This window comes from Camelina sativa, chromosome 18 (genome assembly GCF_000633955.1).
Source record: "Camelina sativa cultivar DH55 chromosome 18, Cs, whole genome shotgun sequence".
NCBI classification, from domain to species: Eukaryota; Viridiplantae; Streptophyta; class Magnoliopsida; order Brassicales; family Brassicaceae; genus Camelina; species Camelina sativa.
This window is the reverse complement of record NC_025702.1, coordinates 11,019,661-11,036,031: the sequence shown is the minus strand read 5'-3', so window position 1 is coordinate 11,036,031 and position 16,371 is coordinate 11,019,661. Positions and strand designations below refer to the sequence as shown.

The 16,371-nt window shown below is 35.7% G+C and overlaps 4 protein-coding genes across 11 annotated transcripts; 1 reads left to right on the top strand and 3 right to left on the bottom strand.

Annotated features, from left to right (window-relative positions):
* Positions 314–4,257, bottom strand: LOC104761085 (fumarate hydratase 2, chloroplastic-like). The gene is made up of 17 exons (XM_010484121.2): positions 4,097–4,257; positions 3,883–4,000; positions 3,658–3,807; positions 2,928–3,038; positions 2,701–2,784; positions 2,232–2,330; positions 2,072–2,122; positions 1,938–1,987; positions 1,769–1,850; positions 1,531–1,625; positions 1,386–1,452; positions 1,251–1,301; positions 1,061–1,156; positions 873–971; positions 754–783; positions 604–669; positions 314–485 (listed from the first exon to the last, which is right to left on the bottom strand). Exons 1-17 carry the CDS (start codon positions 4,255–4,257, stop codon positions 399–401), a joined length of 1,497 nt encoding a protein of 498 aa, XP_010482423.1. The 3' UTR covers positions 314–398.
* LOC104761082 (serine/threonine-protein kinase STY8-like) lies at positions 5,039–7,072 on the top strand. Of its 8 annotated transcripts, none has more exons than XM_010484113.2 (7): positions 5,039–5,211; positions 5,331–5,437; positions 5,775–5,850; positions 6,018–6,249; positions 6,338–6,468; positions 6,615–6,735; positions 6,837–7,072. In XM_010484113.2, exons 4-7 carry the CDS (start codon positions 6,124–6,126, stop codon positions 6,957–6,959), a joined length of 501 nt encoding a protein of 166 aa, XP_010482415.1. In that variant the 5' UTR covers positions 5,039–5,211; positions 5,331–5,437; positions 5,775–5,850; positions 6,018–6,123; the 3' UTR covers positions 6,960–7,072. The 8 variants fall into 8 exon arrangements, with proteins under 8 accessions (XP_010482415.1, XP_010482416.1, XP_010482419.1 ...); XM_010484114.2 differs by having other exon boundaries at positions 5,308–5,437; positions 5,775–5,844; XM_010484117.2 differs by having other exon boundaries at positions 5,308–5,437; positions 6,018–6,143.
* Positions 9,426–11,064, bottom strand: LOC104761080. The gene is made up of 6 exons (XM_010484109.2): positions 10,950–11,064; positions 10,759–10,835; positions 10,326–10,613; positions 10,026–10,226; positions 9,785–9,967; positions 9,426–9,691 (listed from the first exon to the last, which is right to left on the bottom strand). The coding sequence occupies exons 1-6, from the start codon at positions 10,978–10,980 to the stop codon at positions 9,677–9,679; spliced, it is 795 nt and encodes a 264-aa protein (XP_010482411.2). The 5' UTR covers positions 10,981–11,064; the 3' UTR covers positions 9,426–9,676.
* LOC104761079 (centromere protein S) lies at positions 14,700–16,371 on the bottom strand. The gene is made up of 4 exons (XM_010484108.2): positions 16,197–16,371; positions 15,694–15,765; positions 15,126–15,206; positions 14,700–15,045 (listed from the first exon to the last, which is right to left on the bottom strand). The coding sequence occupies exons 1-4, from the start codon at positions 16,321–16,323 to the stop codon at positions 14,891–14,893; spliced, it is 435 nt and encodes a 144-aa protein (XP_010482410.1). The 5' UTR covers positions 16,324–16,371; the 3' UTR covers positions 14,700–14,890.

Here is a 16,371-nt window from a genome sequence, read left to right as displayed (position 1 = left end):
TATATATATATATATATTATATTATAGACATATATATCTTGACGTTATATCGCAACTCGGAACACGAGAAACAAATAAAATAGCAAGAGGGATGGCTTAGCTACCATCGCCAGCATCATTATTGGATAATGAATCATCGAGCGCCAGTGATATTTTAGTATTCGCATTTAGATTTTTGTATCCCATAATATTAATTGTCTCTATAATGCATCTGGTCATGTAGATGTAATGGAACGGATAAAAAAATTACTAATAATAACAACAGATACATATGTATTGAAAATACAATATGATACTTTTTTGACACACAAAAATAAAGTTTGCAACACACACTTTTTGTAAAAGAGAAAGAGTACATCACTTTGTAATTGTTGAAGCTTTTTGGCTCCATTATGATTTTAATCAGATGGACCAATCATCTTCTCGGGAACAACAAGCCTATCAAACTCTTCCGGAGTAAGAACACCCAAGTTCATAGCTGCAACCTGTATGATAAATTAAAGCTAGATTTAGGGATCTTATAGAGAGCGACAAATATGTTGCTAACAAACTGATATAAACAAAACTTATTTTCTTTTGCTGCAAATATTTATTATTGTTTACCTTCAATGTACATCCCTCTTTGTGAGCTTTCTTGGCAACTGATGCAGCATTGTCATAGCCGATTTTCTAGTAAAGGAGATAAGCATTGTATATGTATTAATTTATCTGTAATCCTAACGTAAAAGAAAATATAAATATCTGGAGACTTACAGGATTCAGCGATGTCACAAGCATAAGAGACTACAAAAGAATATAAAGAATTAGTTCATATTAGTCATTTCCATACATGTATAATGTTAAGACTAATAAACAAGAAGAAGCCTAGATACCTCGTGCAATAGTTTTGAGATCCTTTCTCTGTTGGCCACAATGCCTCTCACACAGTTTTTTTCAAACGAAGCTGAAGCATCTGCTACCAATCTGATGGACGGTAAACGACGCAAGAGATCAAATTGTTAAGATTGACATATTTTATATTTAAAAAAAAATGTTTATATAATGAAAGAGATTAATGTACATGTAAGAGAGCGCTTGCTATCACTGGCTTGAATACATTCAATTCAAAATGGCCATTTGACCCACCAATCGTCACAGCTACATGATTTCCCATAACCTACAATGATGCAACTCAAAGAGTCAGGACAAGAAAAACTTAGCTGATTAAAATTATATTTGTCAGTAAGAATGTTTTGATGAATGTAACTTACTTGAGCACAAACCATAGTCAATGCCTCACATTGTGTAGGATTTACTTTTCCCTGAGAGAAATAATCAAAATGAATGAAAAGGAAAAAGTATTGGCAGAGCATAAAAGACCAAATGGACTCTGCATTAATTCATACAGGCATAATACTGCTTCCAGGCTCATTTTCAGGCAGAGAAAGTTCACCTAGACCACATCTTGGGCCACTATATGAAAACATGATAGAAACATAAGATAACATATTACGTCTTGAAGAACCAAAGAAAAAAAAAATAGATACGTGCCTTCCAAGAAAACGTATATCATTAGCAATCTTCATCAACGATGTGGCGATTGTATTAAGTGATCCACTGGTTTCAACACAAGCATCGTGTGCAGCCTGTAAAAAGCAGAATAACTTAGCTGCTGATTTCATGTATATCGACCGTTCAGAAACATATTGTATCATTATATGGTTGGCACCCAGAGCAAAAGCTGGGAATGAGTTAAGACATAAAAGATGAAGGCGATTTAGAGGCTAACCAAAGCTTCAAACTTGTTTTCAGCGGTGATGAATGGCAAGTTTGTTTCTTCAGCTACTGCAGCAGCTATCTTTACATCAAACCTATACAAAGAGTACTAGTGTTGCCAATAGTGGACTAAGAGGAGATGAACTTGGGATGCTATAAATAAGATCAGGAATGAGATATACCCTTTCTTAGTGTTTAATCCGGTCCCAACAGCAGTTCCACCTTGCGCAAGCTGGCCAAATATGTTTAACAAGTTAGAGCTCTGTAAACATTGGAGAAGAGTATCCTTTAGTCTCTAGAGATATCATATCCAAACCTGATAGATGCGGGGTAGAGTACATGAGACTCTATGAAGTCCATACTTAACCTACAATCATCAGATCCAAAATTTAAAAATCATTTCTTGATGGCTTGTGTGATTTCACTTTTGTTAGGGAAGGTAACACAGAATGAGAAAACAGAACAATGTTTTTTACTTGAGTAGCATAACCGCCAAATTCTTGTCCAAGCGTCAACGGTGTAGCATCTTGAGTATGAGTTCTTCCAATTTTCACAATACCTCTGAATTCGAATGACTGCCAGAAACCGAGTAAGATGAGACAACTTGTAAAAGAAAAGTCAGAATGCAGAGCAAATAGATCGATTATGAAGTTTTAGTGAATGCATATGCAACATAAAATGTGACGAGGACTATATAAGGCTAGAAACTTAAATAACATAAGTTTCAACTGTCAGAAGATGTTCCTAATTGTAAATTCGCAAATTCAAGTATACAAAGCAACTCAATATTGGAATGATAGTACCAAATTGAACTGAGGTCACAAGTGTTTCTTGACACCACTCAATTCAGAGCAATGCAAAATTTTCATGTTAAAATAATAAGATGTTGCAATTTAGCAACTAGATCAATTGTGTCACTTGAGAAAGAGTGGGAAAAGGTCTGACCTTGGACTCCAAAGTGCTATGCAAATTTTTCAAACTAGGGATCAGCCTCGAAGTAATCTCGGTTGCAGCAGCAATGTGCATGACCTAGATTAAACCAAGATAAAAGAACCTGATTACTAGTATTTGACAGAGCAGTGGCCAGTGAGCATACATATAAGAAAGAAAAGCAACTAAATGAACGTTGAGCATGAAAAATTATTGGAATGGGAATGCAAACTAAAGCTTACAGTCGGGAAAGTGTCATTAGAAGATTGTGATCTGTTCACATGGTCATTTGGGTGCACAATTTTTTCACCCCGTTTATAACCAAGAATCTCAGCTGCTCTATTAGCAATGACCTGTCAAGAGAAAAAGCACAAAACTTTATTGCCTCACTAACCTTTTCTTGTAGCACATAAGAGCAACTCCAACCTCAAGACCAAATTTAGTGTTGTCGTGTTGATCAAATACGAACTTTCCAACTATGGTGTTCCCATCAAATATTCTTATTGTAAAAAATTAGAATTGATACCATTTTTTTATTCAAAATATTTAATTAAAAAGTAACTATTATCATTTCTGTTTTTTTATAAACTTCATTTGATTAAATAAACAGATGTATTAGTCCATGCATGCCAAAACGAATAAATTTTTTCTTGTCAATAACTATTTTATATCTTTGGTTAAAATTAGCTCATCTATAGTTTTTAGTTTTTTACTCGATTATTCAATTTGGCTGCACTTAAATCAACTAAAATAACTGTAGAGAGAGAAAAACCAAAGTTTAATTAAATGTTACGTACTTGAGTGATTAAAATTGAACCCGGGAAATGTTTAATATATATTTTCAAATAATATAGGGTTATATAAATCTGTTTCTTATTTGTTTTGTGACCAGAACATATTTCCCCCCACGTCGCATTTGCATGAGATCAATCCAACAAAACATGTCACCAACATTACTGCATGAGATCTTACCTCATTAGCATTCATATTACTCTGAGTACCACTACCAGTTTGCCATACAACAAGTGGAAAATGACCATTGAGCTTTCCCTCTGCTACTTCTTGTGCAGCTTGCCTTATAGCTTCCCCGATCGTTGGGTCAAGACCATACTCCATGTTAACCTAAAAAAATCATCATCAACTCACGAGCCAAAAACGAGAAAGGAAATTTACACAGAGACTTTGGTGAATTAAAACCTTGGCAGCACATTTCTTCAAGACACCAAAAGCACGGATGATTGGTTCGGGCATTCTCTCGCGATTGCCGCCTATTTCGAAGTTCTGAAGCGATCTCTGCGTCTGTGCTCCCCATAATCTGACATACAGAACAACACAAATAATGTGAGAAAAATGTTTTACGTACGTCACACACGGATCAGAATGTTTTCGAAAAGATCTTAAGGTTCCGAACTTATCGGAAGGAACTTGGATCGGCCCGAAGGTGTCCCTCTCCTCCCTGAACGACGTCGCATAAGATATCCCTTGTTTTTCATCTTTATGCTTGATGGTTACGTCTGCGACTTCACGTGCGTTTTTCTTCTCTCCTTCAAACTGCATTATCAAAGAGGCCATGGCTACAACTGCTAGCTCATCATCATTCCTATTTATTGACATATTCTTGGTTCTACAGTGTCTTTGTCTAATGGTGGAGCACTGGGCTAGTGATGAAACCGAAGAGACAAGTTTCATTTTCCTCTAGTATATATATTCTTCTTCGACATTTTGATAGAAACCAACCATAATAGGCCACGTCAGCTTATGTTCAACAACTAATTTACACGTACGAATTAGTAGAGCCAACTGAGAGGAAGTGTGGGTCTGTAAAATCTATAAAAGCTTGTTTGCATATGATTCATCGTTAGCAAACTGATCGAAATCTCTTAGACCTTCTCCAACGGAAGGTTTTAAGAGGGGTTTTTTTACTGTTTTGTGGGAAAAAAATAAATCCGTTAAAAGAAAAAAAAAGATAACAGAACCTCTTAAACCATCACCATCAGCAACCATCAGCCTTGCTCAAAATAATATATTTTAATTATTATTTTTAAATATTATTATATATTTAAAAAATAAATGTGTAAGAAGAAAATTGACCAATCATATATTGGCTTATGTAAGAGGAACGATTCTTAAGATGCTTCCCTAGAGAAACGTTTCTCACTTTTCAATTTGCTTTATTATTTATTTATTTTATTTTTAATGATGAGTACATTTAAGAGTAACGATGACTGGATATGCTCTTATATAGTATACTCAAATTTGATTTAAGAGATCCTACGTGTCACGCTTCTATTGGACAAAGAAAATAATAGAAAAGCAAAAAAAGAATTTATGCCTGATCGAGTTCAATCTTTTTTTTTCTCTCTGTCTCTCTGTCTCTTTCTCTTGCGATAGAAGTCCCGAATCGACTTTGGAAGAAGATGGAGTCGAATGATATGTAATCAGAGGAGGTTGGGGTCGAAGGTGATGCATAGCGGAGGAAATTGAATCGGCGGAGGTGATGCGTAGCGGAGGAGATTTCGCGATTAGGTAAACGAATTAGGGTTGTTTGATTTTTGATCCCATATAGGCCATTTTATAGCAATTCCTTTCTGACCAAGTTAGTTTTCGCAATCTTATGGACAGTTTACTTGCTTCTTGTGGATTAGATGGTGTTGTTCAGATCTTTGATGCTTCATCAGGAGATTTTAAATGTGTTTTGTACGGTCCCGGTGGTGGGATCGAGGTATCAAATGGGCTACTTGTGCTTGACACAGTAAGGTGTTGACTTTGGTGTATTCTGTGTGTGTTTTAGGGTTTAGTTTTGTGTTCTGTCGCTTGGTAGTGTCACAATTCTTGTCAAAGTTTAAAGCTTTAGTATATATTTAAGAAAATATATCAACCAGTGTATCAAAATTGCTAGTTGTTTGATCCTTTGATTATGAATGCGGGGAATTTGGTTTGACAGAGAGTAACAATACTTTTACTTGTCATTAGTATGATGTTCATCTATTGTGTGACTTGAGATAGTATCCCCATTGTTAGTTGTTAGTAGACTTAGTGTTATATGACTTCAGTGGTTTGATTAGATTTTGGTCTAATTTGTTTCTCAGTGAGCAGAGGTTGTGGGAGATGCAAACAAAGCAATTGAGTTGGATCCTTCACTGACCAAAGTTTATCTAAGTAAGGGTACGTTATTGCTCTTTCCTCCTATGTATCATTGTTAGTCACGTCTTTTAAGTTTTAGTGAGAGTTAAATTCTATTTGATTCCTTTGTTTGTCATATTAGCAGTTTATGCGGTTTACAGTCAAGTTATTAGTTCAATAGTTCATGTTTTGTTTTTTTGTATTTGTAGAAACTGCTTGTATCAAGCTTGAAGATTATCTGACTGCGAAAACAGCTCTTGAAAAGGGTGCTTCCATCGCACCTAGTGACTCCAAATTTAAGAAGTTGATATATGAATGCGATCTGTGAATCACAAGTATATTCTTACTGCTTTGTTCTTGTTTTCTGGTTGTTTCGGTTTACATACTATGAGTGATTGTATTGTTTGCTATGTTGTTAACATCGACTTTGGTGAAGAAATTGTGAGTATACTGCTCCTAAGAACCAAACTTAATGAAGCTTATAAGTGATTGTGTGTTAATTTTTTGGTATTTGTTTTGTTATCTGCAGCTGAGTGTTGTAATTGATGTTCGTGGAGAGGAGACGTATTATCTGCAACCGAGATTGTTGGAAAGGTCGTCTTTCTCCAGCCAAAGTTCTGAGATACTTGATAAGGATCTTTACAAGGATCATGAAACTATGTATGTTTTACTCTTCTCTTTAGATGAGTATATCTCTATGTTTTTCTGTAATTCGCTTCATTCTCTCTGTGTTTATCCTGTTTGCTTTTCATGTATTACGTTTGTTCTGCAAATTTATTCATCTGAATTTTGTTGTTTACACACAGAAATGCGTTCAAACACAAACTTACTTTATCCGAGAAGGTTCGTCATCCTAATGTTGTGCAATTTGTTGGAGCTGTTACTCAAAACGTCCCCATGATGATTGTATCTGAATACCATCCTAAAGTAAGCTTCTCACTCTTTTTTATAACTTACAAGGTTTTTCTCTTATTAAGCAATTTTTGGATACTAGAAAATAATTTTCTCGGTTTGGTGGTAACTTGCAGGGTGATCTGGGGAGCTATCTTCAAAATAAAGGTTGTCTTTCTCCAGCCAAAATTCTGAGATTTGCACTTGATATGGCCAGGCATGTGCCATTTCTTTTTTGCAAGATTGTATTTACATTATAACCGCACAATTTGGCCAGGCATGTACCAAACTATATTTTCAAAATAAGAGACCCATAATTATATACTACCATTGGAGGATACAATTTTAAATAAGAGATCAAGAGTTCTTAGAATTTAAACAGTACACAATTAATCTATAAAAAAATCAAACAGTACATAAGAACCTCAAAATTAAAACCTCCCATTGACCTTGCTCTTAATATTTTTCCCTCCCAGTGTCTTGCCATCATAATCACAATAGCTGTATAAAGTATTATTAATTTTTTCATTCAATTATTCTGGGTGAACTGATTGATATATCTGACTAGTTGTTCTAAAAAAAAAAAGTTTCTATAATCTTTACAACTATGAAGAGGAAAACACGAAAAATAGCAAGAGACGGTCGGTAACGATGTATCTAAATGTTACAAAATAAAAAAATTCAAAGCAACCAACCAACATTTTGCACAATTAACATTAAGCTATATTACAATAAAAATCACAAAAACGAAATACTTGGAATTGTTTTGTTATATTTTCAGATTCTACTCGAAACCTAGGGAATTTAGACCAAACTCTAGTTCTCTGATCAGTTATGTCCTTCTAACAAACCTTGAAAACTAAAGAATGAAATTAAAATTATGTCTTTCATTGGAAATTAGTAGTATCATCACCTTTTCTCTCGCTTTAGCTCATCCATATGTAAAGCATGCAAGTTCCTGTCCAAGTCATACTAAACAGATCTAAAAATTTTTTCTGCCATCCTTAAAAAACATATCTCTCAACTCACGGTAGTGCCTGTCTGATAGACATCACATGGCTGTTGGGACTCAGTTTATAAGGCGTCAAATCTTACTTGCTTAACAATCTCAAGAACCACTAGAAGGCCAAAGTAATCTACACTAATATGGTATATATAAAATCAAGAGGCCTATATATACAAAGACTTCACAAAATTTCGCTAGAAAAAATAACACAAACATAAACAGAACAAACATTGCAATGTCAATCGTCCGAAACCAAAACCCTTTTCTGAATCACTCAAAGATATATCATAAGCTTGATAGTAATCTTCTAGGCTGAAGGGTAGATATCAAAGGGTAACATGTGCGTAATCGGAAACATAACCCACCGTACCGCTGTTCCGGATGAGCGAATAATTATGTTTTCATCTTAGCCTTCACTCATATAACAAAAGTGGTCCACAATTTGCGGTGTGAAACAAAGATTGGTAATTATCGTTTAAGATTCCAAATCATAATAATTCAAACAGAGAAACACATATAAATAATAGAATATAGTAGATGATAGGTACATGCAACTATAGAGCCATCAGCCATGTTATATGATGTACATTTTCTTTTCTCCTTGCTCATCCTTCTATGAGATCCGACAAAATAATTCAAAAACGACAATATTCAATTTTTAGTCGTCCGTCTAAATATAAGTGATCCTTCTTAAAAAAATATCAAACTCCACGATTTTTAAAGTAAATTTATCTTACCTTCAGTTAAACATATATACCATAATCCATATAGATGCATTAGCCAAAGCCATCCTATCTTGCGAGAATCAATATTCCACTTCCTGGCTAAATCGACCACATTTTATAGAGCCCTTGAGATTTAGTTAACAATAATTTAGAATATAAGATAAATCGAAATCGTATAGGGTAAGGGGAAATTAGTTATAGATGAAAATGCTTAACCTTTAATTCTTACTCAACTTTAGTAAGGAGTCATCTAATACCACCAGAACTTTATGACTGCTGCGCAATCTGTATAGATCAGTTGTGGGATGGTGAGAGGAAGATCATGGAGTTGTGTTGTTCCCACAAATTTCACGAGGATTGTATTCTCAAGTGGCTGGATCTCAATGACTCATGTCCTATTTGTCGAGAAAATATTTTGTCTTCATAATAATTTGAATTCACCACAGTTTTGCCTTATTGCTTGGTATTATTTAGTGCCTTTTTGGTTTCATAACTGAGATTAATAACATTCCCAAAAAAAGATTTTGAAATTATATATCCCACAACCTACGACAGTTTTAACACATAAGAATAAGTTGCAAGGAAGAATCCAAAGAGTACTTTTGTAGATGTGCTAGTGCCACTTGGACTTCTTGAGTTCATTTGGCATCTTGACTTGAACTTCCATATTTGTTACAAACCTTTCATATTTTTAGAGTTTCGTCGACCATCACATGTTATCTCCTCTAACAAAAACTGGAAGAACAATATGTTTTGAGTCACTTATTTTAGGATTAATAACACTCTGTTGTGCTACATAACTTTAATTTAGGGAATGTAACATAATAATACTAAGTGATAGACAAGACCAAAGACTAATCTTAACCGGCTAGGAGTCTAGATAAGACTAGTAATATCTTATGCTATGCACCAGAATGATAAATACCATAAGCTTTTGAAATGGTTAAATGTTACCAATCATATCCAATAAAGTTCTCAATATCTTTCAGTGGCATAATAAAATCCTTATACACGGCTTGTTTAATTACCGAGAATAGTCTCCGGAATGGTTATAAAATGTTTGAGAGGTTTGATAAAAATCTGATAAAACTTGCAAATATAGATATTAACGCATGAACAGCTTCATATCCTTGGAGAGGTTGCTGCATCACACGTGAGATGTTCAGACTCGGTAAGGACTTGCTCGGGAAGAGCTTCACAATCTTTCTGAGAAGATGGTTTCTTAGTTACCTCTTCCATGGGTTTATCATTCATGATGCTCCTGAAATTATTGCAACCAAATTTCTTTTTAAAGAAAACAGAATAGTTGAGAGTAGTAAACAAAAAGAAGAATATTTGAGATAATTATAACAACCTCTGCTAGAACAGAGTCGATAAGCTGCTGAGCAAACTCGATCTGTAAAACAGTTCCAGTTAGTTCCACTGGTCTTAGTGCAGACTTCAAGTCAACCTCTGAATCCTTCAAAATACGGATTCGAGCACAAAGGTTGTGCTGAAGAAACCGTAAAGTCGCCGCAGCACCAACCAGTAGAGCTACCTGCAGAGTAAATATCAGTAGGTGATACTGAAACAAGAGTCAAAAGGTAAAACCAAACCTTTAAACATGGGACATGAATTATGCGAGTGCCCTCAGCATCTTGGTAATTTCCACCATCCACTTGGCTACTTTCATGACCAATCTTTTTGAGATGATCAGATGTCTTCTTTTCAGCTTCCATGTCGCTTAAGGTAGGGGTGTATTGAGTAAATGTAGGGAGGTATTGAGGGGAGGAAGGGGGATGTATCGAGGGGAGTAACTAGGAGAGTTAGGTCTGTAACCAGGAGGGATTGGGCTGTAACTCGGAGAGGTTGGGCTGTAACTTGGAGAAGTTGGGCTGTAACTAGGACTAGGAGAGGAAGGGGTGCGACGACCAGGAGTGGGAGGGGTGTAAGGATTGGAGAGAAGTGATCATGATCAGGAGAGGAAGGGTAGTAACTAGGAGATGTAGGGGGAGAGTTAGGGTTGTAAGGAGAGGAAGGGATGTGATCAGGAGAGTGAGGGTTGTAAGGAGAGGAAGGGATGTGTCAGGAGAGCAAGGGTAGTAACAAGAAGAGGAAGGGCCGTAAGAGTAATCAGGGCTGTAACCAGGAGAGGTAGGCGCGCCACATCCATTTTCAGTACGATCATAGTGTGGAATTTTATCCTACAACAATGAAATTATCTTGAGAGACATTCACACAAAGCGCATAGAAAGACACCAAAAAACAAGACAAGACTTTACATGCAATCACAACTCTGTATCCCTGTAAAGGATCAACGTTTTAGATCTTTTAATCAAACAAAAATACCTTATCATTCTCAATTTCATTATCTTTCTCTTCTCGGATCCCTACAGCACAAATCTCGTTCTGAGTTTTTCCTTTACCTACAACACGAAACAATCAGAACGCCTTTGTTACATTAACCCTAGAACAAATCGGGGATCCCTCATATATAATCTTCACTGTGTAACAAGCAAAATATGGAGCAGAATCCATACCTAATTCATCCTCCAGCTTCTGTTTCTTCATCGGAGAAGAGTAAGATTGTGCCCTACGCAAAACTTAAAAACATGCGCTTTTATATGTCACCAAAAAAATATAACCAATTGTATATAAGACTTTATGTTTCATGTTTTGGAATTTTATTAACACAAACCAAAGCTAAAGTATTAGATTTGATGAAAGAATTTATCTTATAGTTTAACAAAGCAAACAATTAATCTCAAAGGGGGGAAAAAAAATCAAAATCAAAACCAAAACTAACAATTAACTTCAAAAACTTATATTTAAGCCTACATATTTGTAAAAACCTTTAGACATATATAAAAGTTTTACAAAAAAATGCCCCTAAAATTGTTGATGCCCTAATCAATTGCTTTAGTTGATTGCCCTGTGGGCCGGACCTTGCTAGGGAATTCTGATTACGTTATCTTGACTTATACATAGTGTATATTTATAGCAAAAAACAGAGAACAATTCCTAAAATGGCTAAAAGATAGATGCAACTCTACAGAGAATATAAATATATTCTCGACATATACGCATATTTTACAATTTCCTAATCGGATATTTAATACTGGAAAATATTTGGGTTCACTTTTATTCACCTCTTCTTTTTCAACCAATCAAAATTTACTATATAATATTTTATTTTAAAATAAATCAAAATTAAATTAAAAACAAAACAAATTAAATTATGTATACTTTTAATTAAAGAAAATTAATTACTGGTTTTGTTTAGATTTTACAATTAAACGAAGTTATACATCGGTTTGGGTTTATAAATGAGAATTAGGGTTTAGATTCTACAATTAGAATGAAAATTTGTGTAGGTCTACGTTTACAAATGAGGTGATTAGGTTTTAGATTTAATAATTAAAACGAAATTATATGTTGGTTTGAGTTTACAAATGAGGTGGTTAGGGTATAGATTTTACAATTAAAACAAAATTTTAAGTCGGTTTGGGTTTACAAATGAGGTGGTTAGAGTTTAGATTTTACAATTAGAACGAAATTATATGTCGGCTTGGGTTTACAAATGAGGTGGTAGGGTTTAGATTTTACAATTAGAATGAAATTTTATATCGGTTGAGGTGGTTAGGATTTAGATTTTACAATTAAAACGAAATTATATGTCGATTTGGGTTTACAAATGAGGTGGTTAGAGTTTAGATTTTACAATTAGAACGAAATTATATGTCGGTTTGGGTTTACAAATGTGGTGGTTATGATTTAGATTTTACAATTAGAACGAAATTATATGTCGGTTTAGGTTTATAAATGAGGTGGTTAAGGTTTAGATTTTACAATTTTAAAACAAAATTATATGTCGGCTTGGTTTACAAACAAGTGATTTGGTTTTTAATTTTACAATGATGTATACAGATTTTATTTCCGTAATTTATAAAGAGGTGAATAAAGAGAATCACCCCTAGGAGGGAATCCAAGTATCTATATTAACATTTTGAAGTACATTTTGTATTATACCCTTATAGTTATGCTTATTTAAATTTTTATTGCAATGTTAATCCCTACAAAATTTCACAAAATAAAACTAACATTAAAATCTAGAATCACAAATGCTATATACATTAGTCTCGAATAAAACGCTAATTGGATTAGTCATTTTGTATTTTACCCTTATAGGTATGCTTAAGTATGGCAGGGAGACTTACTTTGGCAAGATCAGTCCTATCTTCGATACCGGTTCACACAATGAGTACGATCTTTTTACCAAAATCTGTGTTAGATGGCCTGGATAAGGTTTTGAGGAATTTCTTGTGGGGTAGTACACCAGAGAAGAGGAAACAACATCTTGTGGCGTGAGATCGAGTCTGTTTGCATCGGTATGCAGGAGAACTTGAGATTTGGAAATCACAGACTATGAATAAAGCCCTAATTGCAAAACTAGGATGGCGACTACTAGAGGATCAAACTAGTTTATGGGCCAGAATGTTGCGGAGTAAGTACAAAGTCAGAGGGATAAATGAATCAGCTTGGCTGTCAGCCAAGAAACCAGGTTCCTCGACCTGGCGCAGCATTAAATCAGGACTGAGAGAAGTGGTAAGCAAAGGGCAGAGATGGGTTTGGGGTAATGGAAGTGTATTCGGTTTTGGGAAGATGTGTGGTTATCTGATACACCATTGATGGAGGGGTGATTAATGAGTTACCGAGTGGTTTGAAGGTCGTATGTGTGAAGGATTTATGGCGTGAGGGAACCGGATGGATATGGGGCTCTATTTTTTCATATGTCACGCACAATACTAGACTAATGCTTTCATCAATGGTGGTTAACAACATGACCGGAGCTCCAGACAGAATATCTTGGGGACGAACTGTAGATGGTAGCTTTTGTGTGGTCTCAGCATATGCTATGATGGTGAGGGACTCGTCCCCAAGGCCTCACATGGCAGAGTTTTATTCTCGTGTGTGGAGGGTAGTGGCTCCAGAGAGGGTACGAGTTTTTCTTTGGTTGGTTGCTAATCAAGTTCTCATGACAAACCTTGAACGGGTCCGAATACATATTGGTGACTCAAGTATTTGTCAGGTCTGCAAAGGGGGAGAGGAGACAACCATTCATGTGTTGCGGGATTGTCCAGTTATGGCAGAGGTATGGAATCGGGTTGTGCCGGTGAGTTGGAGATGCACTTTCTTTAGTACACCACTACTAGGATGGCTATATGGGAACCTGGGGCGGCAGATGATGTAGGGGGATGTTCATGGTCGACTATGTTTGCTATGGGTTTATGATGGGGATGGAAGTGGTGGTGTGGAAATGTGTTTGAAGTTATTGGAAAATGTAAAGATAGAATAAAGTTTGTCAAAGAGCTGACAAACGAGGTCAGTCAAGCGCATCGGATTCATCAATTGAGGGAGGATAAAATGGCACGGGTAGAGCAAATGATTGCCTGGCGAGCTCCGGATGAAGGATGGTTTAAGATTAACACTGATGGAGCATCACGCGGTAACCCAGACTTGGCCACAGCTGGGGGTGCTTTGAGAGACTACACGGGTAGATGGTGTGGTGGGTTTTCTCTGAATATTGGTATCTGCTCGGCCCCTCTAGCGGAATTATAGGGAGTTTACTATGGTCTCTACTTAGCTTGGGAGAAGAAACTTCAGAATTTGGAGGTTGAGGTGAAACCTAAGTTAGCGTGACGTATCCATTATCTTTCCTGGTACACTTATGTCATGATTTTCTTTCTAGGAACTGGACAGTCTGAATATCACATGTGTATAGAAAAGCAAACCGTCTTACTGATGGGTTAGCTTCCTATGCTTTTACCTTACCGTTAAGTTGTTATAGTGTTGAGTCGAGTCCGAATGATGTAAGCTGGATTGTTGATGAGGATGTCTGAGAAACTGCGTTACCGAGACAAATTGGTTTGTAATTTTTTTTCCTAGTCTTTGAATAAAATACATGGAGACTTTGTCTCAGTCTCCTTGTTCTTCACCACAAAAAAAAAAAAGAATAAAACGCTAATTAGAAACTAATTACTACACACAATCTAAACTAATGGCATATTCCTTACCTAAATACTAAATTGCAATAACTTCATCTTTCATTGCCAATATTAGGTTGTAATAAATAAGAGAATATGCCTAATTGCTTACCATTGTCTCGTAATTGCTATATTTTATCTACTTTAAACTTGCTCACCATATTTTATCTTCTTTAAACTTGCTCACCACTATTTTTAGGAAGAAGATCAAACCTAACCATAACAATATATACGACTCTATAAATAGATGCAAAAAGAAAATGAAAAACAAGACTGTAATACCTCTCTACCTTAATATTTTAAAATAAGAGGGTTGATGCAAATAACTTTTATAAACTTCTACAAAAGTTCCAGGCCATTTAACGGCTTCTTCCTCAAGGTTTGTCCTCTATGTATATGAATATAGGAATGCATGTATTTACGCGCTGCTTGAAGAGTTACAAATCGGGGATGCGAACGGCATTGCTACTACTGGCTTTGTCTTCTCTCTTGGCTGATCCTTTCTTGCGTTTCCTCTCAGATTGTGGCTCTTTTGCCTTTAGCTCATTGCACAGTGACCTCAACGACGCAGCTAAGTTATCGTTTCTGTGCGCTGCGAATTTCAAAAACAGATAAGAAATTCATAACTAAGAAAACACGATCATGAACGTGTGAGAGAGAAATGGTTTATACCGGAGAGAACAACATCGTCCATGTTCACAACTTTGCGTCCAGCATGATGAGCAAATAGTTCAAGGTCCTTTGCAACATTTTCTGTTACTCATAACAAATAAGCAAAACTTTCAGACAAAGCTATTCTGGAAACTAAACTAACACACACACATTGCTTTTACTATTTGCTATTTTTAATAATAAACTAACACACACATATTGGCCTAAGAAGAAAACCCTTGTTCACCAAATGATAAATTCACAACACAAACCAAAAGACTACTTCCAAAACATTGACCATCTGCGTTCCCCTGAAGAAAGATCGAGATTCAAAGTGAATAGTAGCAATGAAAAAGTTTGAATGAAATGATTTAAAACTTGTAAAACTACCACTGCACATTTGTAAAATTAAGTAAACCAGAATTCCTCTAAACAAAAGATCACTTCCAAAGCATATTGACCACTCTGTATTCCCCTGAAGCTAGATTAAGTTTCCAAGTTAATAGTAACTACAATAGGGTTCTTCAAACCATAAGAAAAGAGAGTTGCAGGGTTAGTGTTCCAATGCATTGAAACACTGAACTCTCACCTGCGTATTTGAAGGCTAAATCTGATATACATGCCACAACAGGTGCAGCTATTTCCATTCCATTTTTCTTCGCTGCTCAAACGAAAAAAAAAAAAAACTCAAATCAATCAAATTCAACTCTTCTCCATCTATTTACTTAATCCCAGGAAGATTCTAAATTTCAACTTTGTGGAAAATAACTACTTCAAGCAGCTGCTCGTTACTATGTTGGTTCATCAATTCTGAAAAAAAAAATGAAAATCCCCAAATCTAATTCGACAAATCCAAGACTGTCAATGAAAACAATTGAAGCTATGTTCGTCGTCCAAATTAATCGGAAACCAAATTAGATCCTTGGGTGAAGGCATCAGTGGAAATTAAAATTGAATCATCAATCGAAACACAAATTTCAAACTCAAATCGAAATCCCAGACTCCGATTCATAAACCACCACCGTCGATTCGCCGGAAATTATGAGAATCGAATTGAAAATGGGAGGAGAAGCTAAGGGGGGAGAGTCTAACCTTCGGTTTCGGCGATAGAGATAGCAGAGAGTCTGAATCGGTCTCTGATGAGATCGTCCATGGTATCTTCTTCAACGATTTGGTCGATCGGGAGATAATCGCTTTTGTCTTCTCCTTCTACGTCCATGGTGAAGCAGATAGCTAGGGTTCTTTCGCCTGAGAATTTGTTGGGCTA